Source organism: Dendrobates tinctorius, unplaced genomic scaffold, assembly GCF_039654945.1.
Source record: "Dendrobates tinctorius isolate UK_male_01 unplaced genomic scaffold, ASM3965494v1 ptg000276l, whole genome shotgun sequence".
NCBI lineage: Eukaryota > Metazoa > Chordata > Amphibia > Anura > Dendrobatidae > Dendrobates > Dendrobates tinctorius.
This window is the reverse complement of record NW_027361943.1, coordinates 617,673-639,715: the sequence shown is the minus strand read 5'-3', so window position 1 is coordinate 639,715 and position 22,043 is coordinate 617,673. Positions and strand designations below refer to the sequence as shown.

At 42.9% G+C, this 22,043-nt stretch overlaps 1 protein-coding gene across 1 annotated transcript in view; it reads right to left on the bottom strand.

The window, feature by feature from the left end:
* Window positions 1-22,043, bottom strand: part of LOC141072555 (tyrosine-protein kinase JAK3-like) — a 635,207-nt gene that overhangs the window by 263,769 nt on the left and 349,395 nt on the right. Inside the window, exon 15 of the mRNA XM_073559823.1 lies at window positions 8,880-9,012. Coding sequence (XP_073415924.1) covers window positions 8,880-9,012 — 133 coding nt within the window. The remainder of the gene's footprint in view (window positions 1-8,879; window positions 9,013-22,043) is intronic.

Below are 22,043 nucleotides of genomic sequence, written 5' to 3'. Positions count from 1 at the left end.
GGTGTCACTATCATAAGGAGATGAGGGTCTTATTTGAAATTGTCCATGTTATTATGATATGATGTTGATTTAATTATTTATAGCAGACACATCATCATCCCCTCTTATCTCTTATATATCATTGTACTGTCTGTTGACTGGCTATGCACGTTGATTTATGATCATGGCGGTGAGCCTATAGCCCACTCCCTTCTTTCCCCATATCTTGGCATGTGGTTTTAAATTGTTTTCTAATAAACTTACTTTGTTATATACAATTATTGCCTATAAATCATCTTTTTGTTGAGCTTCATCCCCTCACCTAGGATAGTAGTAGGCTCGGTCACATTAAGAGAATCAGCAAAGAAACTGCTAGAAAGGGTGTCTGCCTTAACATTCTTAGTGCCCGGAACAAAAGAGTCCACAAAATTAAAACGCGTGAAAAACAAGGCCCATCTAGCCTGTCTAGGATTCAAGCGTTTGGCCGACTCCAGATAAATCAGATTCTTGTGATCGGTGAGGACCACAAATTGATGTCTAGCTCCCTCCAGCCAATGTCTCCACTCCTCAAATGCCCATTTCATGGCCAACAATTCCCGATTCCCCACGTCATAGTTGCGTTCAGATGGGGAAAAGGTTCGAGAAATGAAGTCACAGGGTCATTTTGGGACAACACAGCTCCTGCACCAATCTCAGAAGCGTCCACCTCCACTTGAAATGGAAGTGAGACATCAGGTTGCCGTAAAACTGGAGCTGAAGTAAATCTCTGCTTAAGCTCCTGAAATGCTGAGACAGCCTCAGGAGACCAATTCAGCACATCAGCTCCCTTCGTGGTCAGATCAGTCAGTGGTTTGACAATACTAGAAAAATTACCTATAAATTTACGATAGAAATTAGGAAAACCCAAAAACTTCTGGAGAGCCTTCAAAGAAGTAGGCTGAACCCAATCATAAATGGCCTGTACCTTGGCCGGGTCCATTTCAATAGTCGATGGAGACAAAATAAATCCCAAAAATGAAATCCTCTGTACACCAAAGAGGCACTTCGATCCCTTAACAAACAGGGAATTCTCCCTCAAAATCCGGAACACAATCCGGACATGTTCCACATGGGAATCCCAATCACTAGAAAAGATCAAAATATCATCCAGATAGATGATCAAAAACTTATCCACAAAGTCTCGGAAAATATCATTCATAAAGGATTGGAAGACAGAAGGGGAATTAGAGAGCCCAAAAGGCATCACCAGGTACTCAAAATGTACCTCCGCAGTATTAAACGTCGTCTTCCATTCATCCCCGTGCTTGATGAGAATAAGATTATATGCCCCCCCTGAGGTCAAGCTTAGTAAACCAGCAGGCACTCTTAACTCTGGAGAATAAATCAGACATCAGAGGTAACGGGTACTGATATTTAACCGTCATCTTGTTAAGGGAACGATAATCAATACACGGTCTTAATGAACCATTTTTCTTGGCCACAAAAAAAACAGCGCCTAATGGTGACGAGGATGGTCTAATATGACCCTTCTCCAACGACTCCTTAATATAGGATGGCATAGCATCATGTTCGGGTACAGATAAGTTGAAAAGCCGACCCTTGGGAAATTTACACCCAGGCATCAACTCAATTGCAAAGTCATAACTCCTATGAGGAGGCAAAGACGCAGACTTACTCTCACTAAAAACATCAGAGAAATCAGCCAGATAATCAGGAATATCATGAGACTGAGGAGAGGTGGAGAAAACAGGAACGTACCTAAGAACACACTGACAACACCAACTCACCACAGACACAGATTTCCAATCCAAAACTGTGTTATGAGTTTGCAACCAGGGGAACCCCAGAACAATAGTATCATGCAAATTATGCAGCACCAAAAATTTACAATTTTCTTGGTGGTCTGGGGCAACTCGCATTATCACCAGGGTCCAAAAATGAGGTTTATTCTCCGCCAAAGGAGTGGCATCAATACCCCTCAAAGGAATGGGCATCTGCAGAGGCGTCATGGACAAACCACAACGTTTAGCAAAGTCCAAATCCATCAGATTCAGAGCTGCTCCTGAATCCACAAAAGCCTTAGTGGAAAATGTGGACAAGGAGCAGATCAGAGTAATTGCCAAAAGGAACTTAGGTTGTATACTGCCCACAGCAAATGTGTGTGCAAAACGTTTCTCTTGTTTAGGGCAGACAGAAATAGTATGAGAGGCGTCTCCACAGAAAAAACTCCCGACGTTGTGCCCTAGACAACACCCCATCACATTGCATAAGTTCAGACATTTGTTCAAAAGGTGGCAGCTCCTCCCGTGTAGTTTTACGTTCACGAAAACGCCGATCAACTTGAATGGCTAATGACATAGAGCCATCCAGACCAGAGGGAACAGGAAATCCCACCATAACATCTTTTACGGTCTCTGACAAACCTTTCCGAAAGAGACCTGCCAATGCACTATCATTCCATGTAGTAAGGACCGCCCACTTTCGGAATTTTTGACAGTACAACTATGCAGGATCCTGACCCTGGTTTAATGCCAACAGGGTTCTCTCAGCTTGATCAACGGCATTAGGTTCATCATACAACAACCTCAAGGCCTGAAAAAATGCATCCACATTAGGCAGAATAGGATTTTCAGGTGTCAGAGAAAAAGCCCAATCCTGGGGATCGCCGCGCAGCAAGGAGATGACAATTTTAACCTGCTGCACAGAGATCCACGATGAGTTAGGCTTCAAAGCAAGAAATAATTTACAATTATTCTTAAAATTCAGAAATTTAGACCGATACCCAGAAAACACATCAGGAGTTGGAATCTTGGGTTCAGCAGCATGTGACTGAATAAGGTAGGTGGAAATTCCCTGTCCTTCAGCAGCAAGCTGCTCCACATGATCAGACAGTTGCTTAATCTCCATTAGGAAAAAAATTCTCCTACGGCCCCAGAGAAAAAGAGGAAAAATACATGCAAAAAAAAATTCTGACACTTTTTTTTTCCTTTCTCTAACAATTCTTTCCTGCTTTTGAGTACCCTAGAATCTGTGGTATGGCTGGTGATTCTGTTATGAATGGGAAACCGAGGAGGAAAAAAAGACCACAAGCTAAGTCTCAGAAAACCAGAGAAGTTGGTAACTATGCAGATTGCAGATCTTACCCGCACAACTAGCAGCAGTCGTGGAGCGTTCCTACGTTGGTCCTAGACGCCTCATCACAACCGGAGAACTACATAAGCCTAAAGCAGGAAAAGAGGAAAACTAACTGCCCCAGAGCAGACCCCAAAGGAAAGACAGCCCCCCACATGTAATGACGGTGACACAAGATAAAAATACAAACAAAGGCAGGAAAATAGGCTGAGCAAACGATAGGGACCGGCTAACTAAAAAGGACAGAAAAGGAAAGACACTGTCTGCAATCTGCCAAAAAAAACCTACAAAAATATTGTCCAACACTTCTGATAGCAAAATTAACCCTGAAGTCACTAGACTTCTAAACCTATATCAGCACTCTGAAATATTCTGAGACAGAGCAAAAAAGAGGCCAATCTAAAAAGGGACAAAAAGCAGATTGGCAAATACTGATTAATAGGAGTGGAATTTCAGCATAGCCCCAGCAGGGGCAGGCTGATTACACAAAAAACTGAATTGACCAACAAGCGCAAGTGTGAACATTAGCAAAAAACAAACTTAACTTGAGAAGACTGGAAGAGAATTGAAGTCCAGGACCTGAGAAGCAGACTGAATCACCAGCACCCGGATAGGGCGTCGGCTGTCTTATATCCAGTCTGATACTCCAGAGATCCAATCGTTATCTTCCTCATCAGGTGGCACATCACTACCACTTAAACCAACCGCACTACCTCCTGTCACCACCAGAGGGAGAACAGAAGGGGAACTCTCAACTGGTGGAGCAGAAAATGAGTTCATGACAGGGGACAGTGATGATAATGTGTGCAAACTGTAAAGCGCTGCAGAATATGTTAGCACTATGTAAAAATAAAGATTATTAAAAGATGGGTCAAGAGCGGGTTTCTTTAATAATGCAACACTGATAGAGTGTTTAAAGGAGAAGGGGAAAATGCTCGAGGAGAGGGAGAGATTAAAGATTGTAGTTAGGCAAGTTGTGATGAATGGAGAAAGAGACTGGAGGAGATGTGAGGGAATGGGGTCAGTAATGCATGCAGTCGGACGTGAAGAGTGCAGACTTCTACTTCTTTGATTGGATCAAATGTGGAGAGTGAGCCAGGGGAAATGCAGGCAGGGAAGGGAGTCATGACACCTGGTGGCTGGGAGCAGATTTCCTGCTGGATATTATCTATCTTCTCTCTAAAGTGGGAGGTCAGGTCATCAGCTCAAATGTCTGTGATAGGGGATTGTGCTTTTGGCCAGAGGAGGGAGTGAAAGGGTCAAAAAGGTTCTTGGGGTTGTTGGATAGTGAGGAGATCAGGGTGGTGTAGTAAGTCTGTTTGGCGAGGTGAAGGGCAGAGTTATAGGTTCTTAACATAAATTTGATGTGGATGAAGTCTTCTGGTGTGCGAGTGACACGTGACACATTTACTTTGTATTTTAGGCAAAAAAAACTAGAATGTCTTCTATTAATGGATAATGATCCTAAACACACGTCAAAATCCACAAAAGACTACCTCAAAAGGTGCAAACTGAAGGTTTTACAATGGCCCTCAAAGTCCCTTGATCTGTACATCACCGAAAATCTGTGGCTAGACCTCAAAAAAACAGTGCATGCAAGACGACTCAGGAATCTCACACAACTGGAAGAATTGTCCAAGGAAGAATGGATGAAAATCCCTCAAACAAGACTCTTGGCTGGCTACAAAAGCATTTTCGTAGCTGTGATACTGCAAGCAGGTTACTTGGATGCAACAGCGCAGACAATGAGGAGACAGTGGTACTTAACCAACACTATTTATTTAACTCTCACAAATGACGAGATTCACCTGCATCACATAGACCCGCACCACTTCCATTTTGATGGAGGTCACAGTTCCAGTTGGGATCTCATGCTGGATAGCCTCTGTACAACCAAAGTCGTCGTAGTGATGAGTAAACACTTCTTGATGTTGCCCCAACAGGTCTTCCATTTTACCCACTTTTCTGGGAGAAAACCCATATAAGTCTATTTTCATCTGCTCCAGTATATCACAGCCATCAAACACTTTGTACTCCTTCTTCTTATTGTCCATGGACACCAACAAGGGCCACCAATCTCCATTCACAGAGGTTAAGTTCACAGCATCCTGTCTGGGGAGATTATCCTGTATCACATAGACTTGCTCCACTTCCATCCTGGGAGTCAACTGTAGGCTTGTCCCGTTGAAATGAAGGCATCTCACCCACACACCTCCCTTTCGCACAATCACTAGGGTGCAGGCGACCAGCCGCCCCGGCATGACATTTGGAAAGTGCTGACAGAAATATACTCCTGGCACTGTGGTGACCTGTTAGGCTGGTTTCACATTAGCGCATTTTCAGCGCGCGCACGGCCGGGGGTAGCTCCGCCCCCGAGCCGGCTCTCTGCCCGGCGTGCCCGCCCCTTGCTTGTAGCGCCGCCTACTAGCGGACAGCGGCGCCTGCGATCGGCGCACCCTATCTTTAGCATAGGGTGCGCAGATCGTGCGCAGGCCGTGCGCTAGTTGCGCTTTGACCTGTGCTGCGCACTTTTGACGGTGCGCCGTGCGCGCCAAAATCAAACTTTTCGGATTTTGGCGCGCACGGCGCACCGTCAAAAGTGCGCAGCGCAGGTCAAAGCGCAACTAGCGCACGGCCTGCGCACGATCTGCGCACCCTATGCTAAAGATAGGGTGCGCCGATCGCAGGCGCCGCTGTCCGCTAGTAGGCGGCGCTACAAGCAAGGGGCGGGCACGCCGGGCAGAGAGCCGGCTCGGGGGTGGAGCTACCCCCGGCCGTGCGCGCGCTGAAAATGCGCTAATGTGAAACCGGCCTTACCCGGTATCCATTAAGCAACAAATCCTCTGTCCATTTAACTTAGCCCACATAGTGGGACCTTCAGAAACAGCATCATCAGAGTCTTCAGGCCTCTATTTGATGGGTCCCGCTTGATGGGTCCCGCGGTCAGGGAGACCGCAGGGCTCATTAGTTTACCGGCCAGTTGTTGCTGACTGTCTCGCATGGGGCAACTCCTTGACATGTGTCCTAATCCTCCACAAGTCCCACATTCAATTCTGTGCTTGTCTGGTAGGTGCTTAGGCCTGTATCGCTGTTCTTTAGGAGGGGGATACCCCTTCTCTTGTTGTTTCTCATTCGAGTGCAGGATTTGGTTCTGAGGTAGCTGCAGCAGTTTTTCTTATGCTCCATAGCTCTCCTCCGATTTCTCACATTTCCTGCATAATTCACGGACCCAGTTTAGTTCAACATTGAGCACCCTCAAGAAGGTTACGTCCTTGCACCTTCGGACTTCTTCTGGCGCTAAATATAAATCTTCTACTAGCGCTGTTTACGGATCTTGTGGCGCTAGTCACAGACCTTCCTCACAGCTCTGGCCTTCTTCAGCACCTGACCACTTTTGGTCCCATCTGTGGAGACCTGTGGAGACCTTTCAGCTATTGTGAACAATCCATTAACTGGAAGAAATTTCAAAATGTGGTAGTATATACAGTGTGTAGGCTGCAGCAGAGGTGTGCTTGTTTTTTGATGTCCCATTAGGTATGTGTGTGTTGATGTAGTAAAGCTATGTCTGTTGATGTAGCCAATCCCTGTGTGTGTTGCTGTAGCAAAGATGTGTGTGTGTGTTGATGTTGCAGTGATAAGTATGTTTGTCTGTGTGGCAGTGTTGTGTGCGCACAAGTAGCAGAGTTGTGTATGTAGTAGAGCTTCCTGTGCTTGTAGCGGAGCTGTGTGTGTATATACAACAGAGTTGAGTGAGCATGTGCTGTGCATGCTGCAGTGATGTTTGTATGTGTTCACTACTCAAAATGTACATAATATTTGTTCTGCAAATCTATAGTGTATTATGCAAACGCTCCAGAGAAACACTAGCAATAGATCTATTACCTCCCTATTCTTCTCCGTGTGATATTTCTCTGTTTTAACCTCTGAATGCCTCCATATGATTTGAAAACAAAAATCTAAAGTAGAGCTCTCTAGATTTATGAATGTGGAATTATGGTTCCATACAATTGGAAATTGTATGGAGCCATTATATAGTTGTGTGTATGACTCCTAACTGATATCTAATACTAAGTAGAGATGAGCAAATTTGTTTGGATTCGGTTCAGAATAAAATTGTTTTTGCAATATTCGTCGAACTTCATTAGAGTCAATGGGAGTAGAAATTACCGAATACGTTCGGAACCGATCATAAGACAAACATTCAGCACGAATAATAGTGTTCGAATATGGCCCGAATATGTCAAAATCAGATTTGGGGGCCAAAATCCGAACAAATTCACTCATCTCTAATACTAAGATATTAAGAATTAGAATTGGACATTTAAATGAGAAAAGGTTTGTGACTGATCGCATGAAAATACTTTTCAGTCACATCATTAAGTCAAATTATAAGGCAGAGTCACTAAATAGAACTGAGATTTTAAAGGACTTGTGTAGGGCTCCTTTGTATTGATATCTCATATGTGTCTATTTTTTTACATCAACCTCCCCCAACTATCACCCCACTTGCCACCGCTACAGGGCAAGTGCAAAGAGCGAGGCTAAGTGCCAGAATTGACGCATCTTAGAGATGCGCCTTTTCTGGGGCAGCTGAGAGCTGATGTTTTTATCCTGGGGGCCAGTATCCATGGCCCCTTACTAGGCTATTAATATCAGCCTGCAGCTGTCTGCATAACCTTTGCTGGTTATTAATTATAGGGGGACCCCACATCATTTTTTTGGGGTTCCCCATTTTAATAGCAAGTAAAGGCTAAATATACAGTTCTGAGTTGACATTAATAGCCTGGGAAGCTCCATGAGTATTACTCCCTTCCCAGGCTATAAACATCTGACCCCAGCCGTCGGCTTTCCCTCTGCTGGTTACGAAAATTGTGCCCGAGCCCATGCCATTTTTTTCCCAAAAATCTTTTATTAATTAAATACATGAACAGTAAGCTGCACACACTGTACTAATTGTATTTGTCACATACATCCATATATCTACGTATTCTATTTATATTTGCTGTATGTAATCAATCTCTTCTATCCTGTTTGCTCCTGCTGTGATTTTACACTACCGCGGCTGCTGAATTACCGGCTTTTCTTCTATCTATCCATTTAATATAAATACATATATATGTGTGTGTGTGTCACTGACATGTGTATATATATTCTCTTCTAACCTGTCAGTGTGATTTTACTGTATCGGCATATGATTTGTTGGCTTCAAATGCGATCAGTGTGTAAAAATCAGACAGCACTCGCATGGTTCGAGTGCTGTGTTATTTTTTTCTTGCACCCATTGACTTCTATTGCGGGATGCGATCCGAAAACCAATTACAATCGCAGTATGCTGCAATTTTTTTCCAGTCCAATCATGATCCGATCCGAGCAGAAAAAAAGACGCAGATGAAGACACAATCATAGAATAACATTGGTCCGAATTCAATCCAATTTTTTAACGGATTGCATTTGTAGGATTTCATCGCAAATGGGAATGAGCCCTTATTTCTATAATAACATAAATGAGGCACACCATTTTGGCTGTGGTGCATGTAAACATTTCTTACATGGTCCAGCTCATACATTGCTAGCTCCTGTACACTGAACTTTTAAAATGCTTGGTTCATCCAACCTTAGTTATGATTTTTTTTTTTTCATTCTTGCAACATGTCAGTTTATTTATTTCTGGTTCTTTACATAACACCAACAATGCAAAAACATGGCAATCTGGAACAAGGGAAATGTATAGAATAATTCTTACATTATTTCTCCTTCAGTGTACTTACTTCCTTTTTCCAAGATTTTGATGCTTACACCGCAGTCACTGAGTTTTATAAATGGAGAAGAGCCCTTGTCCCCTTCACGGCTCAAAAGTATTTTCTTGGCTGATATGTTCCCATGAACCAATTGTTTATCCTCCTGATATATATTGGGTTAAGGGAAAAGTAAAACAATATTTGTTATGCATTACGGTATTATATGCAACTATAAAGCAATATTTATATCAATACATAAGCGATGCCAAAAATGTATAATAACCAGATAAAGTTTATAACCAACTCAGTGTAGTGTTACTGAGTCAGGGAAGCTGTACCCATCAGCCAACTTCATTTTATATGGAATCTGCCACCAGATTTGCACAATACAGGTCAGAAAATAGGGGCATGATTTCAGCAATATGTGTAGTTTTATGGGCTGCAGATCTGCTAGTTCTCTCACTGATGAGCTCTGTTTATCCCCACACTTCACTATTGATTGACAGTTTAATGTCTACATCGGACGAAGGCAGAAAGCTGACAATCAGTGGTATAGGGAGAGGATAACCAGAGCATATGAATATGGGGACTAAATAGCAGAAGCTTATCATTGAGAAGACTAACAGAGCTGCAGCAGATAAAACAGCATTTTATCAAATCTACACCAAGAAGCCCAGTAAGTGACCCATGTTTAGAATCAGGATTTTTGCCATTACGTCATGCTCCTTTCAGATGGGCTAGCACAAACCTGGTGATAAATTCTCTTTAACGGATTGTGTTTGCGTTAAACAGCACATGAAAGTGATTGTTTCTATTGGGAAAATGGAGAAGTAAAGTAAAATTCATGCTAAGGACCAAACAATTATGCTTAAAGGAGATGTTTACATAGGGCAGACATGATACTGATGTTCCTTCTAGATTTATGTCCAGCAAAACTTCACCTTATTACATGTAGGATGTGTAACTTGATAAATATGTTTTTAAACACTATATTTACCTCTCCAGGTGATTCCCTTCCCACTGCATTTTTATGTGTGTTGAAAACTGAATGGAAAACACCTGAAGTTTTCATGTCACCTTTAGTTTTTTTTTGTACGTGAACTTTTAAGTATTTTTTAGATATACTGAAAGGGATTGTTGTTTATGCAGATAAAACAACATGTAAAAATTGACATCTAGATTAGAGCATGTATTGTCTTGAAAAAGCTGCCACTAACTACATAAAACTGTTCCTCCCTCAAAAAAACCCCATAAAAAATGCATTGTATGTATTGATGTCCATATAGGTTAACAACAAATATGCAGTGTTCTTTGCTCCTTTAGTCAATATACTACTCTTATGTCAAATGTACATCAAAAATCAGTATACGCCCTAGAAGAAGCGATGGCGAAAGGTATGTCAGGCATCCACGCTGTCAATATGTCAGGTCCGAATGCTCTTTGTGGCATTTTATACTCAATGCTTTGTTTGCACATTATAATTGATTTATATATAGAACACAAAAACCCATAGAATAACAATAGCACAACTCATGAATATAATCCACCACAACCAAGAAAAATGAGTATACCATGCCAGTAAAATCAATCTTATTTTATTTTATTTCATAATTCAATATTTAAAAGATAATATGCAAAAACACAGTATCAAGGCTGCTACTGGTTAACATAGCATGAACAACGACAGAAGTCTGACCTACTCAATATGCAGATTAGTGCTCATTATAATACACAGACATCACCACAACCTATATTAACCATATAATGGTATTCCAGTACAAAAGCTGCAGTTGTACTAACTGATAGTGGGTGCTGGGTTTAAAAGACAAAGTTTGTTTATAGCACTTACATGTTAATGTGGTCGGCTAGTGCGGTCCTCCAAAAGCACCCCAATGCGCGTTTCATCCCTTCGTCAGGAGGCGAACGCTGTGAGGAGGGGGTATGTGTCTTATATACATGTGGCGATAATTACAGATCTGATGCCCCTGTGCCGTTGTGTATCCGGGTCATGTAGGGTGCATCTCTGGTACATAGCGTGCGTGCGCCGCTGACATGCACCATCTATCAGACGCCATGATCTGCGGCCGTGGAATGCAAACACGCCATGGGCCGTCATGGTGATGGCACATGCGCCCTGCCTCCAGCAAATAGATATGTGCACATGTGAGCATGTAAGTACTCAATTATGTATAAAGTGAAGGACTAATACAGTGCTCCCTATAATAGGGAAATTACATAGTGCATAATACAAGAAAACTTTTTCAAAATTACTGCCTAAAGCGACAGCCCATAATAGTATATGGTGAAAAAAACTATTTACATATATATTATATTGTACATAAGCAGACAGTATGTTAACCTATGTTAACCTGACGCGTCGGAGTTGGGCGGGGCAAGTTGCCGTGGCAATGCGTCCCATCGCGTTATCCTCCCTTCCCTGCTCCTGACGCGTCAGAGTTGGGCGGGGACTAGTGATGTCCCACTGCTTCCGCTGTACCGTACAGCTGCTTCAAGCGCCACATTACTGCGCATATAGAAACTGGCATTTTCACTCCATTTATACATACGTCCCCCTGGAAGAAGCTACTAGTGAAACGCGCGTCGGGGCATTCTCCCTGTTGGTCTACATGGTAATTATGCCTCTTTTTTGATGGTCAGCTTAAATTTATGCGAAGCACTATGGTTATATAGCTACTTCGGTAGCATACTGGGCACTTGCATCTATACATTCATCATAGCCTGCTTGTCTATTTTTGCACTATTGCACTTTACATTTTGCTGGTTGTCATTTGTATCTACTTGTGCACTATTGCACTTTATATTTTGCTATATATTATTTATTGGGGAGATCTTGTGTTAGGTTTGTAACCACTTGGTTGATATTTTTACATCACTTTTGACCCAGCTAATACTCATTTGGAGTAAACTCATATCTATGCACTTCTATTATGACTTGTTATTTTTAATGTGATGTGGCTATTGTATATTTCTCACCCAAGTATATGTGTTTGCATAGATATGATCTTTTCCTTGTAGACCTCTTGGAGTTCATTCTGTTCAATTTCAGTCCCTTTACACAATTGCAATTTTATTATGTTTTTTAATATGCAGTCAATAAAGATTTGTTTTATTTATATTTTGGTTTCACACTTCCGTTTTTTGGTGTTTATGTTAACCTGTAGCAGCCTTGATACTGTGTTTTTGCATATTATCTTTTAAAAATTGAATTATGAAATAAAATAAGATTGATTTTACTGGCATGGTTTACTCATTTTTCTTGCTTTTCCCAGAACCAGGTCTAGACTTGAGAGACCTTTGATTTAGGCAATTCAGGCTGAATTCATACAACTGGTTCCCATGCCATGTTCCCATGCACCACGATGCACAAGTGAAACATGGCTGTGTGTCTGGTCTTAGCAGCAAGTCCTATAGGTCAGTGATAGTCCCATTATATGTGCTTGGGATCCTGGCTTGGAGTGAGGTTCTATCATATCCTTTGATGTAATAAAAAAGATTTAGTATTTATATTTCACTTGTGTGTGTTTTTTGTACAGGTGATATATTCAAATAGGTCACACAATTATCTAATCTGATTCTACGAGCTTGTGTATATCTTTTAACCCCTATGTAGTATATCTTTTAGCGTACTGGAAAATGGGAAAAAGGTTCAAGTACATTGAAATTGCAAAAAAAAATACAATTCCAGGATCAGTTTTCTTTTTTTTTTTTTTAATTTAACACGTTCACTATATGGTAAAACTAATCAGGCAATATGATTCCCCCAGGTCTGTACGAGTACGCAGATACCAAACATGTATAAATTTAAAAAAAAAAAAAAATTTTTTAAATCTGTCCAGTGTCACTTTATATGGTAATAACTTTGGAATGCTTCAACGGATCCCAGTGATTTTCAGATTGCTTTTTTTGTGACACATTGTACTTCATGATAATGATAAATTTATGTCAATATTTTCTACATTTATTTATAAAAAAATATCGCAAGTTTTACAAAAATTTCAAAAAATTTGCCATTTTCAAACCTTGAATGCTTATCACTTTAATCCAGATAGTCATACCACACAAAAACATTAATAAATAACATTAACCACATGTCTACTTTACATCAGCACCATCTCTAAAATGTTGTTTTATTTTGTTCACATTTTAGAAAGCTTAAAAATGTAGGAGCAATTTTTGTCTTTTTTCGAGGAAATTTACAAAACTTATTATTTTAGGGACCTGTTCAGTTTTGAAGAGACTTTGGGATCCTATAATGTATATTGTAAACCCCCAAAAGTGAAACCATTTTAAAAACAGCACCCCTCAACTTATTCAAAATTGCTTTCAGGTTGTTTATTAACCCTTCAGGTGCTTTTCAGGAATTAATGCAAAGTGGCATACCAGCAATGAAGAAATGTAGTTTTACAATCAAAATATTGATAACTTCTGAACAGGCCGTTATAGCCGACAGACTTTAAGGTCGCTATTTGGCCATGAATTGCCTTGGCAAACATCAGGACCACACAATCAAGATACCAGGGAACCCCCACACACTGTTAACCATATTGATGCTGTAGCCATTATTGACAGCAGCATTTAAGGGGTTAAACAACTATAGTCGGTACCAACATTAATCATGGCTGATGCAGCAAGCTGTCAGTTATATTGTACAGCTGACAACTACAGGATTGTCACTCGTCAGGGGTTGCTATTCTCTTACAACGGAGGTCAGTAAAAAGACTTATTTGTTGTCACTTGTGATGATCGAATATTTCAATGTTCGGTTTGGCTCACGATCGCCGAATCTGCAATATTCGCCGATTTAATCGTAGGTTAAATCTCCGAATATAGCCGAACATATACAGTACAAAAGCGGGTGTTTCCCAAGCTGTGAGACAGCATGGGAAACACCAGCATAGTGCTTCTGATCGGCGGTGACATCATCCCCGCCGGTCAGAGAGCCGCGGTTCCGTTGCTGTCAGAAGACTGCATGAGCCTGCAGCTGTGATCGGAGGTAAAAGTTTACCTCCAGTCACTGGTGTCAGCTGATGGGACTACAGCTCCCATCAGCTGACACTTGCTGCTGCTAATAAGAAGAAGCACCACAGTAAGCGCTGTTCCATGGCGGCAGGTGTTGAAGACAGCTCTCATCATTCTCCCCTGCTCTGTCGGCGATTGGCGTGAGCCGAGGAGAATGATGAGAGTTATATTAAAGTCAGAATGATGAAAGCATACTTTCAGGAGAGTCAGAGCCTAGGAATGACCACATTGTAGAAGAGCTCCCAGGCCGCTGGGAAACAATCTGACCCCATCACCGGTACGGAGAAACCTGAAGGCTGGGATAAGGACCGGACAAGGATCTTCATCAGAAGATCCAGCTCTCCGGTTACTCCAGAGTCACAAGGCGCCGGCAGCGCCGCACACCGCGTGGCCCTGTAGCAGGAGAAGGCAGAGAGGAGAGTGCATACCACGCAGACTCCCGCAGCCCAAGAAGGCACAGTAAATAAAATCCCAGTGGCCACATACCTGGCAGCTACTGGAGGGAGGAGAGCAGAGACGGGAGGAGGCTGCGATAAGTCAGGATTGCTGGCCGTGAGTGTGGGGAGGAAGGCCAGAGGGGGTCAGCGCCATCTTTGATCAGAAGATACAGGGCACAGCAGCAACAGATTCAGGCCAGGTTGGACATCTCTGCACCATCCACCGGCTTGGAAACAGTACAGGACAGCAACCGGAAGAGTAAAGGTGCACGGGACAGGCAGTAACAGAACATAGGGGATTAAAAGGGGTGAAGGGGATTAAGGGGAGGAGCTACATATCATTATCTCTCCCCATGAGACTGTCATTAAAAAGTGTTAGCAATACCAGCTTTTCACTGCAGGTGGCTGCATACATTGAACTTATAACTCCTTAAACCTCAAACACACTCAGTGAAACCCTTGGATTGCCGGAAACCAATCTCTGGTCATTGTTGTCAATCTAGACACTGATGTAATCAATAACTGAAGGTGACATTGCTGAGTCCTTTGTTCATTATTACTAGCATCCAGAAGACTATGAATACATTTATGGGCAAGAACACTAAGGGTCCCACCCTGGGACAATGTAAAAAAGGAAAAAAAATAAAAAAACAACAACATGTGTAAAGATAATTTAAAAAAAAATCCTAAATAAAGAAAAAAAAATATTTGCCAATAAATTCATTTCTTTATATAAAACAAAACAATAAAAGTACACATATTTAGTATCGCCGCATCTGTAATGACCCGCCCTATAAAACTGTCTCACTAGTTAACCCCTTTAGTGAACCCCTTAAAAAAAACAAGACAAAAACAATGCTTTACCATCATACTGCCAAACAAAAAGTGCAATAACACACGATCAAAAAGACGGATATAAATAAACATGGTACCGCTGAAAACGTCTTCTTGTCCCACAAAAAATGAGCCACCATAGAGCGTCATCAGTGAAAAAATAAAAAAGTTATAGCTCACAGAATAAAACGATGCAAAAATAATTTTTTAGATAAAATTGTTTTTATTGTATAAAAGCGCCAAAATAGAGATGAGCGACTTTGCCTTTTTTAGGGTTGAGTCAGGTTTCATGAAACCCGACTTTCGCAAAAGTCGGGTCGAACGAAATCGGCCGACTATAGGGAAAAGTCGGAGGCCAACTGAAACACGAAACCCAATGCAAGTCAATGGGGAAGCAAAGTCGGCAGGGAGTGGAGGACAGTAAACATACCTACAGTGCCCATTTCAATGCAAAAAACATCAATTCTTATTACTGAAGCTTGTCAACCTTAATTTACTTCATAATAATAGTTACGCATTGAAAACAGGGGGTTATTTGGCTAAGGTTGTGGGGGGGTAGGGCTGGCTCCAGGTTTTCGTGTGCCCTGGGCCAAAGAGTGTCAGTGCGCCCCTTTAACACATACCACAACTTATGATGCTCCGATACGGCACAGAAATATAGGTATAGTACAATGACAAATACTTCACTGCTTACATGACATGACTGATCTATTGTAAATTGTACAATAGCTCAAAAAAAGGACAGTATATTACTCCATACAGTTTGGTCACCACATTGTGCGCCATACAGAATAATGAGCCCCATATATTTCTCCATACAGAATAATTGGTCACATATAATGTTCCATACAGTATATGATGAGCTCCACATAATGCTACAGTATATGATGGTCCCCATGGACGATGCTCCAGTGTGTTTTGGGCCCAAATAATGCTCCATATATAATGGGTTCCATTTCTAATGCTCCAGTGTATAATGGGCCCCGTAAATGCTGCTCCAGTGTCTGATGTCCCCCATTTGGAATGCTCCAGTATATGATGGGCCTCATGGATGATGCTCCAGTGTATGATGGGCCCTAATAATGCTCCATATATAATGGGCTCCATTTCTAATTCTCCAGTGTATAATGGGCCCCGTAAATACTGCTCCAGTGTCTGATGTCCCCCATTTGGAATGCTACAGTATATGATGGGCCTCATGGATGATGCTCCAGTGTATGATGGGCCCTAATAATGCTCCATATATAATGGGCTTCATTTCTAATGCTCCAGTGCATCATGGGCCTCGTAAATGATGCTCCAGTGTCTGATGTCCCCCATTTGGAATGCTCCAGTATATGATGGGCCCCATTTTTAATTAACCCAGGCATGGTATGTGAAAAGAGCTCCATGGAGTAATCTGAAGTGTGTGCTGCCGCACCCTTCACTTTTGGTGTGGGTGAAGGACAAAAGGAAAGGGGTTGCTCCTGACCAGAAGCCTGCACTGACGACTCAGTGCTTGCATTTTTTTTAAACTTCAGAAAAGGAGGTGATAGAGCTGGAGGCTGTTTCAGCAATGTAAGCCAAAAACAGTTCCTGATGCTCCGGCTTTAAAAGCAGTCTACCTACTCCCAGAAAAGGGAGCCTTACAGGCCTTCCAGAGCTACACCATGACACAGGCTCAACACCTCCTGCCTTAGCTGCCATTGTGTTTTTGGCACTACCAACAGATGCACCACCACCACCATCAGTACCAGGTGGCCCCCCATGCCCACATCCACATCCTCTTCCACCATACTGCCTCATGTTTTGGAAAATGGACCCAAAATACCAGCAGATATATGGTACTGTATCAGAAGCGTACAGCTCTATACAATTTAGGGATAACAGTAAATCTCCGTATATATTTCATGAGTCATACACAGCAACTCACAGGCTCAGTATGGATTACACAAGAAAAATGAAAAGCTGTAAATGGGTAATGTAACACAAGCATACAGCTGTATACAGTGTTGGGGTAATCTTAAAGCTCCAAATATATTTCCGGAGTAACAGACAGACGTTCAGAGGCTCATTATGGATTACACCAGAATCTAAATAGCAAAAAAGGTTACTGTATGAGAAGCGTACAGCTGAATACAGCGTTGGCCAAATTTGAAATCTCGGTATATATTTCCGGAGTCACCCTCAGACGCTCACTCTGTCTGGGTTTGACATTTAAAAAATGTAAAAAAGGTATTGGATAACAAGATAACAAGTATATATATATATATATATTATAGGGTACAATTGAAATCTCCGTATACATAGTCCCGTAGTCACTCTCAGACGCTTACTCAGTATGGATTTGACTGTAATACTAAATGTCGAACAAAGATACTGTATTAAAAAATACAAGCTGTATCGAGTATAGGGTAAAAATTGGTATCTCCGATTCACTGTATATATAGAAGGCCTCTACTCACATGCTCACTCACTATGGATGATACCGCAATAAAAAATGTTGAGCAAAGGTACTGTATCAGCACATACCAGGTGTATCCAGTCTAGGGGTAATTGTAAATTTCCGTCTATACTTCCGGAGTCAGACACAGACACTCACAGGCTCACTATGTATTTCACCAGAATTTAAAAAGTAGAAAAAGGGAAAGGTATTCAAAGCGTACAACAGTATATAGTGTTGTGGTTAGTGTTGAGCGATGCGATCCGATATCATGAAATATTGGATCGGATTGGATCGGACCGATACCAAAAAAGTATCGGGTATTGCCAATTCCGATACCGGAAACCAATGCAAGTCAATGGGACACAAATATCAGGACTAAAAAAAACCCTTTCTTTCCTTGTAGGTTAATTCTACATGAAGAAAAACAACTAAGAATAATGTAGAATGTATTGGGGGAGGTGGAGGAGACATTAAAGGCATAGAGGTTTAGTCCAATCAAATGGAATAGCAGGAATTCATTTTTTTTTTAAAGACATAAGGAGTTACAAAGATATTGACTATGTTAACCTTTGTTATATTTTGTCAGATATGTATGTTTCACTACTTCCATGCTCTTCACCTTCTTTTTTACTTCTCCCACACTTTCTTCTTCATGATCCTCAGCAGCAGCAGCAGCATCTTTTTCATCAACTTCTTCTTCACCTTCTTCCTATTATTCTTTTTTTTTTACATTCTTCATATTCTTCTTATTCAACTATTATTCTTCTTCATATTCTACTTCTTCATCTTCTTCCTAGTCTTCTTCTTCATCATATTCATATTTGTGACAAGCATTCCTGTTGTTGTTATCTATAAAAGTTTGAAGATTACATCAGCCGTTCTGCCTGTCACAAAAGATTTACAACAGGATTTGTCCGCGTTCAGTTTGACCTGCAGCAGCAGGCATTTTCCAGGGGCACCACGAGGAGGAATGGACTCACTCCCATACACTGCTTAGTCTTCTTCTGCTTATAATTTAGATAATATCTTTTGCTCTGATTTTTAGTCTTATGCTTAATGTTCTTCTGCTTTTGGTTCTTCTGCTTTTTGTTCTTCTGCTTCTTGGTCTTCTGTCTCTTGTTGTTCTGTATCTTGGTGGTTGTCTTCATGTTCTTTGTCCTCATGGTCATCTTCTTCAGGGTCATCTTTTTGGTCTTCTTTGGGGTGGTCTTCCGGGTCGTCGCCTTCAGGGTCATCGTTTTGGTGGTCGTTGTCTTCAGAGTTGTCATCAGGGAGATCCAGAGTGATAACCAAAAACCATTTCCAAAAGCTTGAACTTGGAAAAGTGGCAGAAGGTACAAGAAGGCTGAGGAACTGCTGAGAACCAGCTGACGGTACTGGAACCCGGATGGGTAGCAGAAGGAAGAAGAGCCAATGGCACTACCAAGGACCAGCTGATGGTACTGGAACCCGGTTACTAAGCAGGAGGTACCTGTGCTAGAAAGCACTACCAAGGACCAGCAGACGTTGATGGAACTTGGATACCGAGAAGGAGGCACCTCAGCCAAAGGCACTGCCGAGAACCACCTGACGGTACTGGAACCCGGATGGGTAGCAGAAGGTACCCATGAAAAACAAAGTTGCAAGGCCGCGAGCCGGCCGCAGTTACCGAGACCCACAGTCCTTACAGGGGGTGCTTGTCCTATTGGCACTACGGAACCAGCCTTTATTACCAGAACCCGCAGCCCACATAGGAAGCACCTAAACTGCAGGCACCATAGACTCGGCTAACCCAACCGCAACACGATAGGACAATGTATTGGTGGCAAAGTGACTTTGACACTACCCGGAAACACCAGGCGTGCTGGAACCAGACTGGGCAGGAGGGAGTACCCGTGCCAAAGACACTGCCGAGAACCAGCTGACGGTGCTGGAACCCGGAGGGGCAGCAGAAGGAACAAGAGCCAATGGCACTACCGAGGACCAGCTGATGGTACTGGAACCCGGTTACTAAGTAGGAGGTACCTGTGCTAGAAAGCACTACCAAGGACCAGCAGACGTTGCTGGAACTCGGATACTGAGAAGGAGGCACCTAAGCCAAAGGCACTGCCGAGAACCAGCTGACGGTGCTGGAACCCGGATGGGTAGCAGAAGCTGCAAGAGCTAATGGAACTAGCAAGGACCAGCTGATGGTGCTGGAACCCGGAGGGGCAGCAGAAGGAGCAAAAGCCAATGGCACTACCGAGGACCAGCTGACAGTGCTGGAACACGGTTACTAAGCAGGAGGTACCTGTGCTAGAAAGCACTACCAAGGACCAGCAGACGTTGCTGGAACTCGGATACAGAGAAGGAGGCACCTCAGCCAAAGTCACTGCCGAGAACCACCTGACGGTACTGGAACCCGGATGGGTAGCAGAAGGTACCCATGAAAATCAAAGTTGCAAGGCCGCGAGCCGGCCGCAGTTACCGAAACCCACAGTCCTTACAGGGGGTGCTTGTCCTATTGGCACTATGGAACCAGCCTTTAATACCAGAACCCACAGCCCACATAGGAAGCACCTAAACTGCAGGCACCATAGACTTGGCTAACTCGACCGCAACACGACAGGACAACGTTTTGGTGGCAAAGTGACGTTGACACTACCCGGAAACAGCAGACGTGCTGGAGCCAGGCTAGGCAGGAGGGAGTACCCGTGCCAAAGACACTTCTGAACAACAACTGGTGATGTTGGAGCCCAGGGTCAATCAGGGTGTAGGCTGAGGCCTAATTTCATCAAGTTTTATATCTGTTGTAGACTACTACTGATTTTAAACGTGCTCCAATTAGGCCTCTGGCTCCAATCTGTCTCTAGTATTTACCCTGGCATCCAACACCGCCAGTTGCTGCTCAGAAGTGCTGTCTGCACAATCAACACTTGTTCCTGTGTTACTGGGGTTCAGTAACGTCAGCTGATCCCCTGATGTGTGTCCGGCAATGTCTCCAGCTCTGTCCACATTCCCAGTAATAGTAGTGGAAATGTGGACAGAGCAGGAGTCATTGCCGGACACACATCAGGGGTTGAGCTGACGTTACTGAACCCCAGTAACACAGGAACAAGTGTTGATTGTGCAGATGGCACTTCTGAGCAGCAACTGGCGGTGTTGGAGGCCAGGGTAAATACTAGAGACAGAGTGAAGCCAGAGGCCTAATTGGAGCCAGTTTGAAATCAGTAGTAGTGTGAATGTGGAGGCAGCAGTAGACTTTGCCGGACACACAGCAGGGGAGCAGCAGGCATTACTGAACCCCACTAACACTGGAGCATGTGTTTTTCTCTGTGCAGACGGCACATCCGAGCAACAACTGGCGATGTTGGAGCCCGGGGTCAATCATGGAGCAGGCTGAGGCCTAATTGCAGCAAGTTTACAATCTGATGTAGTGTGATTTTGAAGGGAGCAGGAGGTGCCACGACCCAGAGGGTCCACTCTAAAGAAAACGACTCAGCGTAAGCTGACTCCATCATAGACACACGCTGTTTCTGTATAGTTTTGACCGTTATCAAACAGCAGATATACAAAACTGTTTGAAAAGTGGCAGCTCTATAAGGTGTAGGTCTGGAAAAATGGAAAATCTCCTTGATTTGTTTTTCCAGAGTCACACACAGATAGCTTGTATTTGTCCGTGATACCAGTCGGTACACGGTAGTGTGTGAAGAGTGTACACCACTATACGGTGTCTGTATGGAAAATTGTCAATCTTCGTCTATTTTTATATGGAGTGACACACGCTGTCTCTGTATAGTTTTGACTGTAAGCAAACAGCAGATATACGAAACTGTTTGAAAAGCGGACAGCTCTATAAGGTGTAGGTCTGGAAAAATGGAAAATCTCCTCGGTTTGTTTTTCCAGAGTCACACACAGATAGCTTGTATTTGTCTGTAATACCAGCCAGTACACGGTAGTGTGTGAGGAGCATACACCGCTATACAGTGTGTGAAAAAATGAACGCTCGGTAACTCACCAGAACAAAATAATAAAAGTTGGAGTGCTTTGAAAAAAGCAGTTTGAACAGCAGTATGCACACAGCAACGCAGCTATCAGGTAGCCTTAAAAGGCAGCCTAATCACCACCAGCGCTGCTGAACACAACAAAAATCCTCCCCTTTCACTGCACAATAACTGTACAGTGAAAAGCGCTATCAGCAGAAGCAATTTTTTTTTCTTCTTCCCTGCCTAATGCTCTCCCTTATTCAGAATCAGCAGCAGCACCTCTCCTTATTCTAAGATCGGCAGAAGTAAGATGGCGGTCGGCGGTCACGGCCTTTTGTAGCCACTGTGATGCCACACAAAGCCAGCCAATCACTTCAATGCCCTTCTCTAAGATGGTGGTGGCCGCTGCCCATGTCATCGCATTGCCCACAGTGTGCGTCCTCCATCATTGGCTGAGAAAAGGCGCTGGAAGCGTTATTTGAAACGCAACTTTGGCGCTCGGCTCGGCGACCTC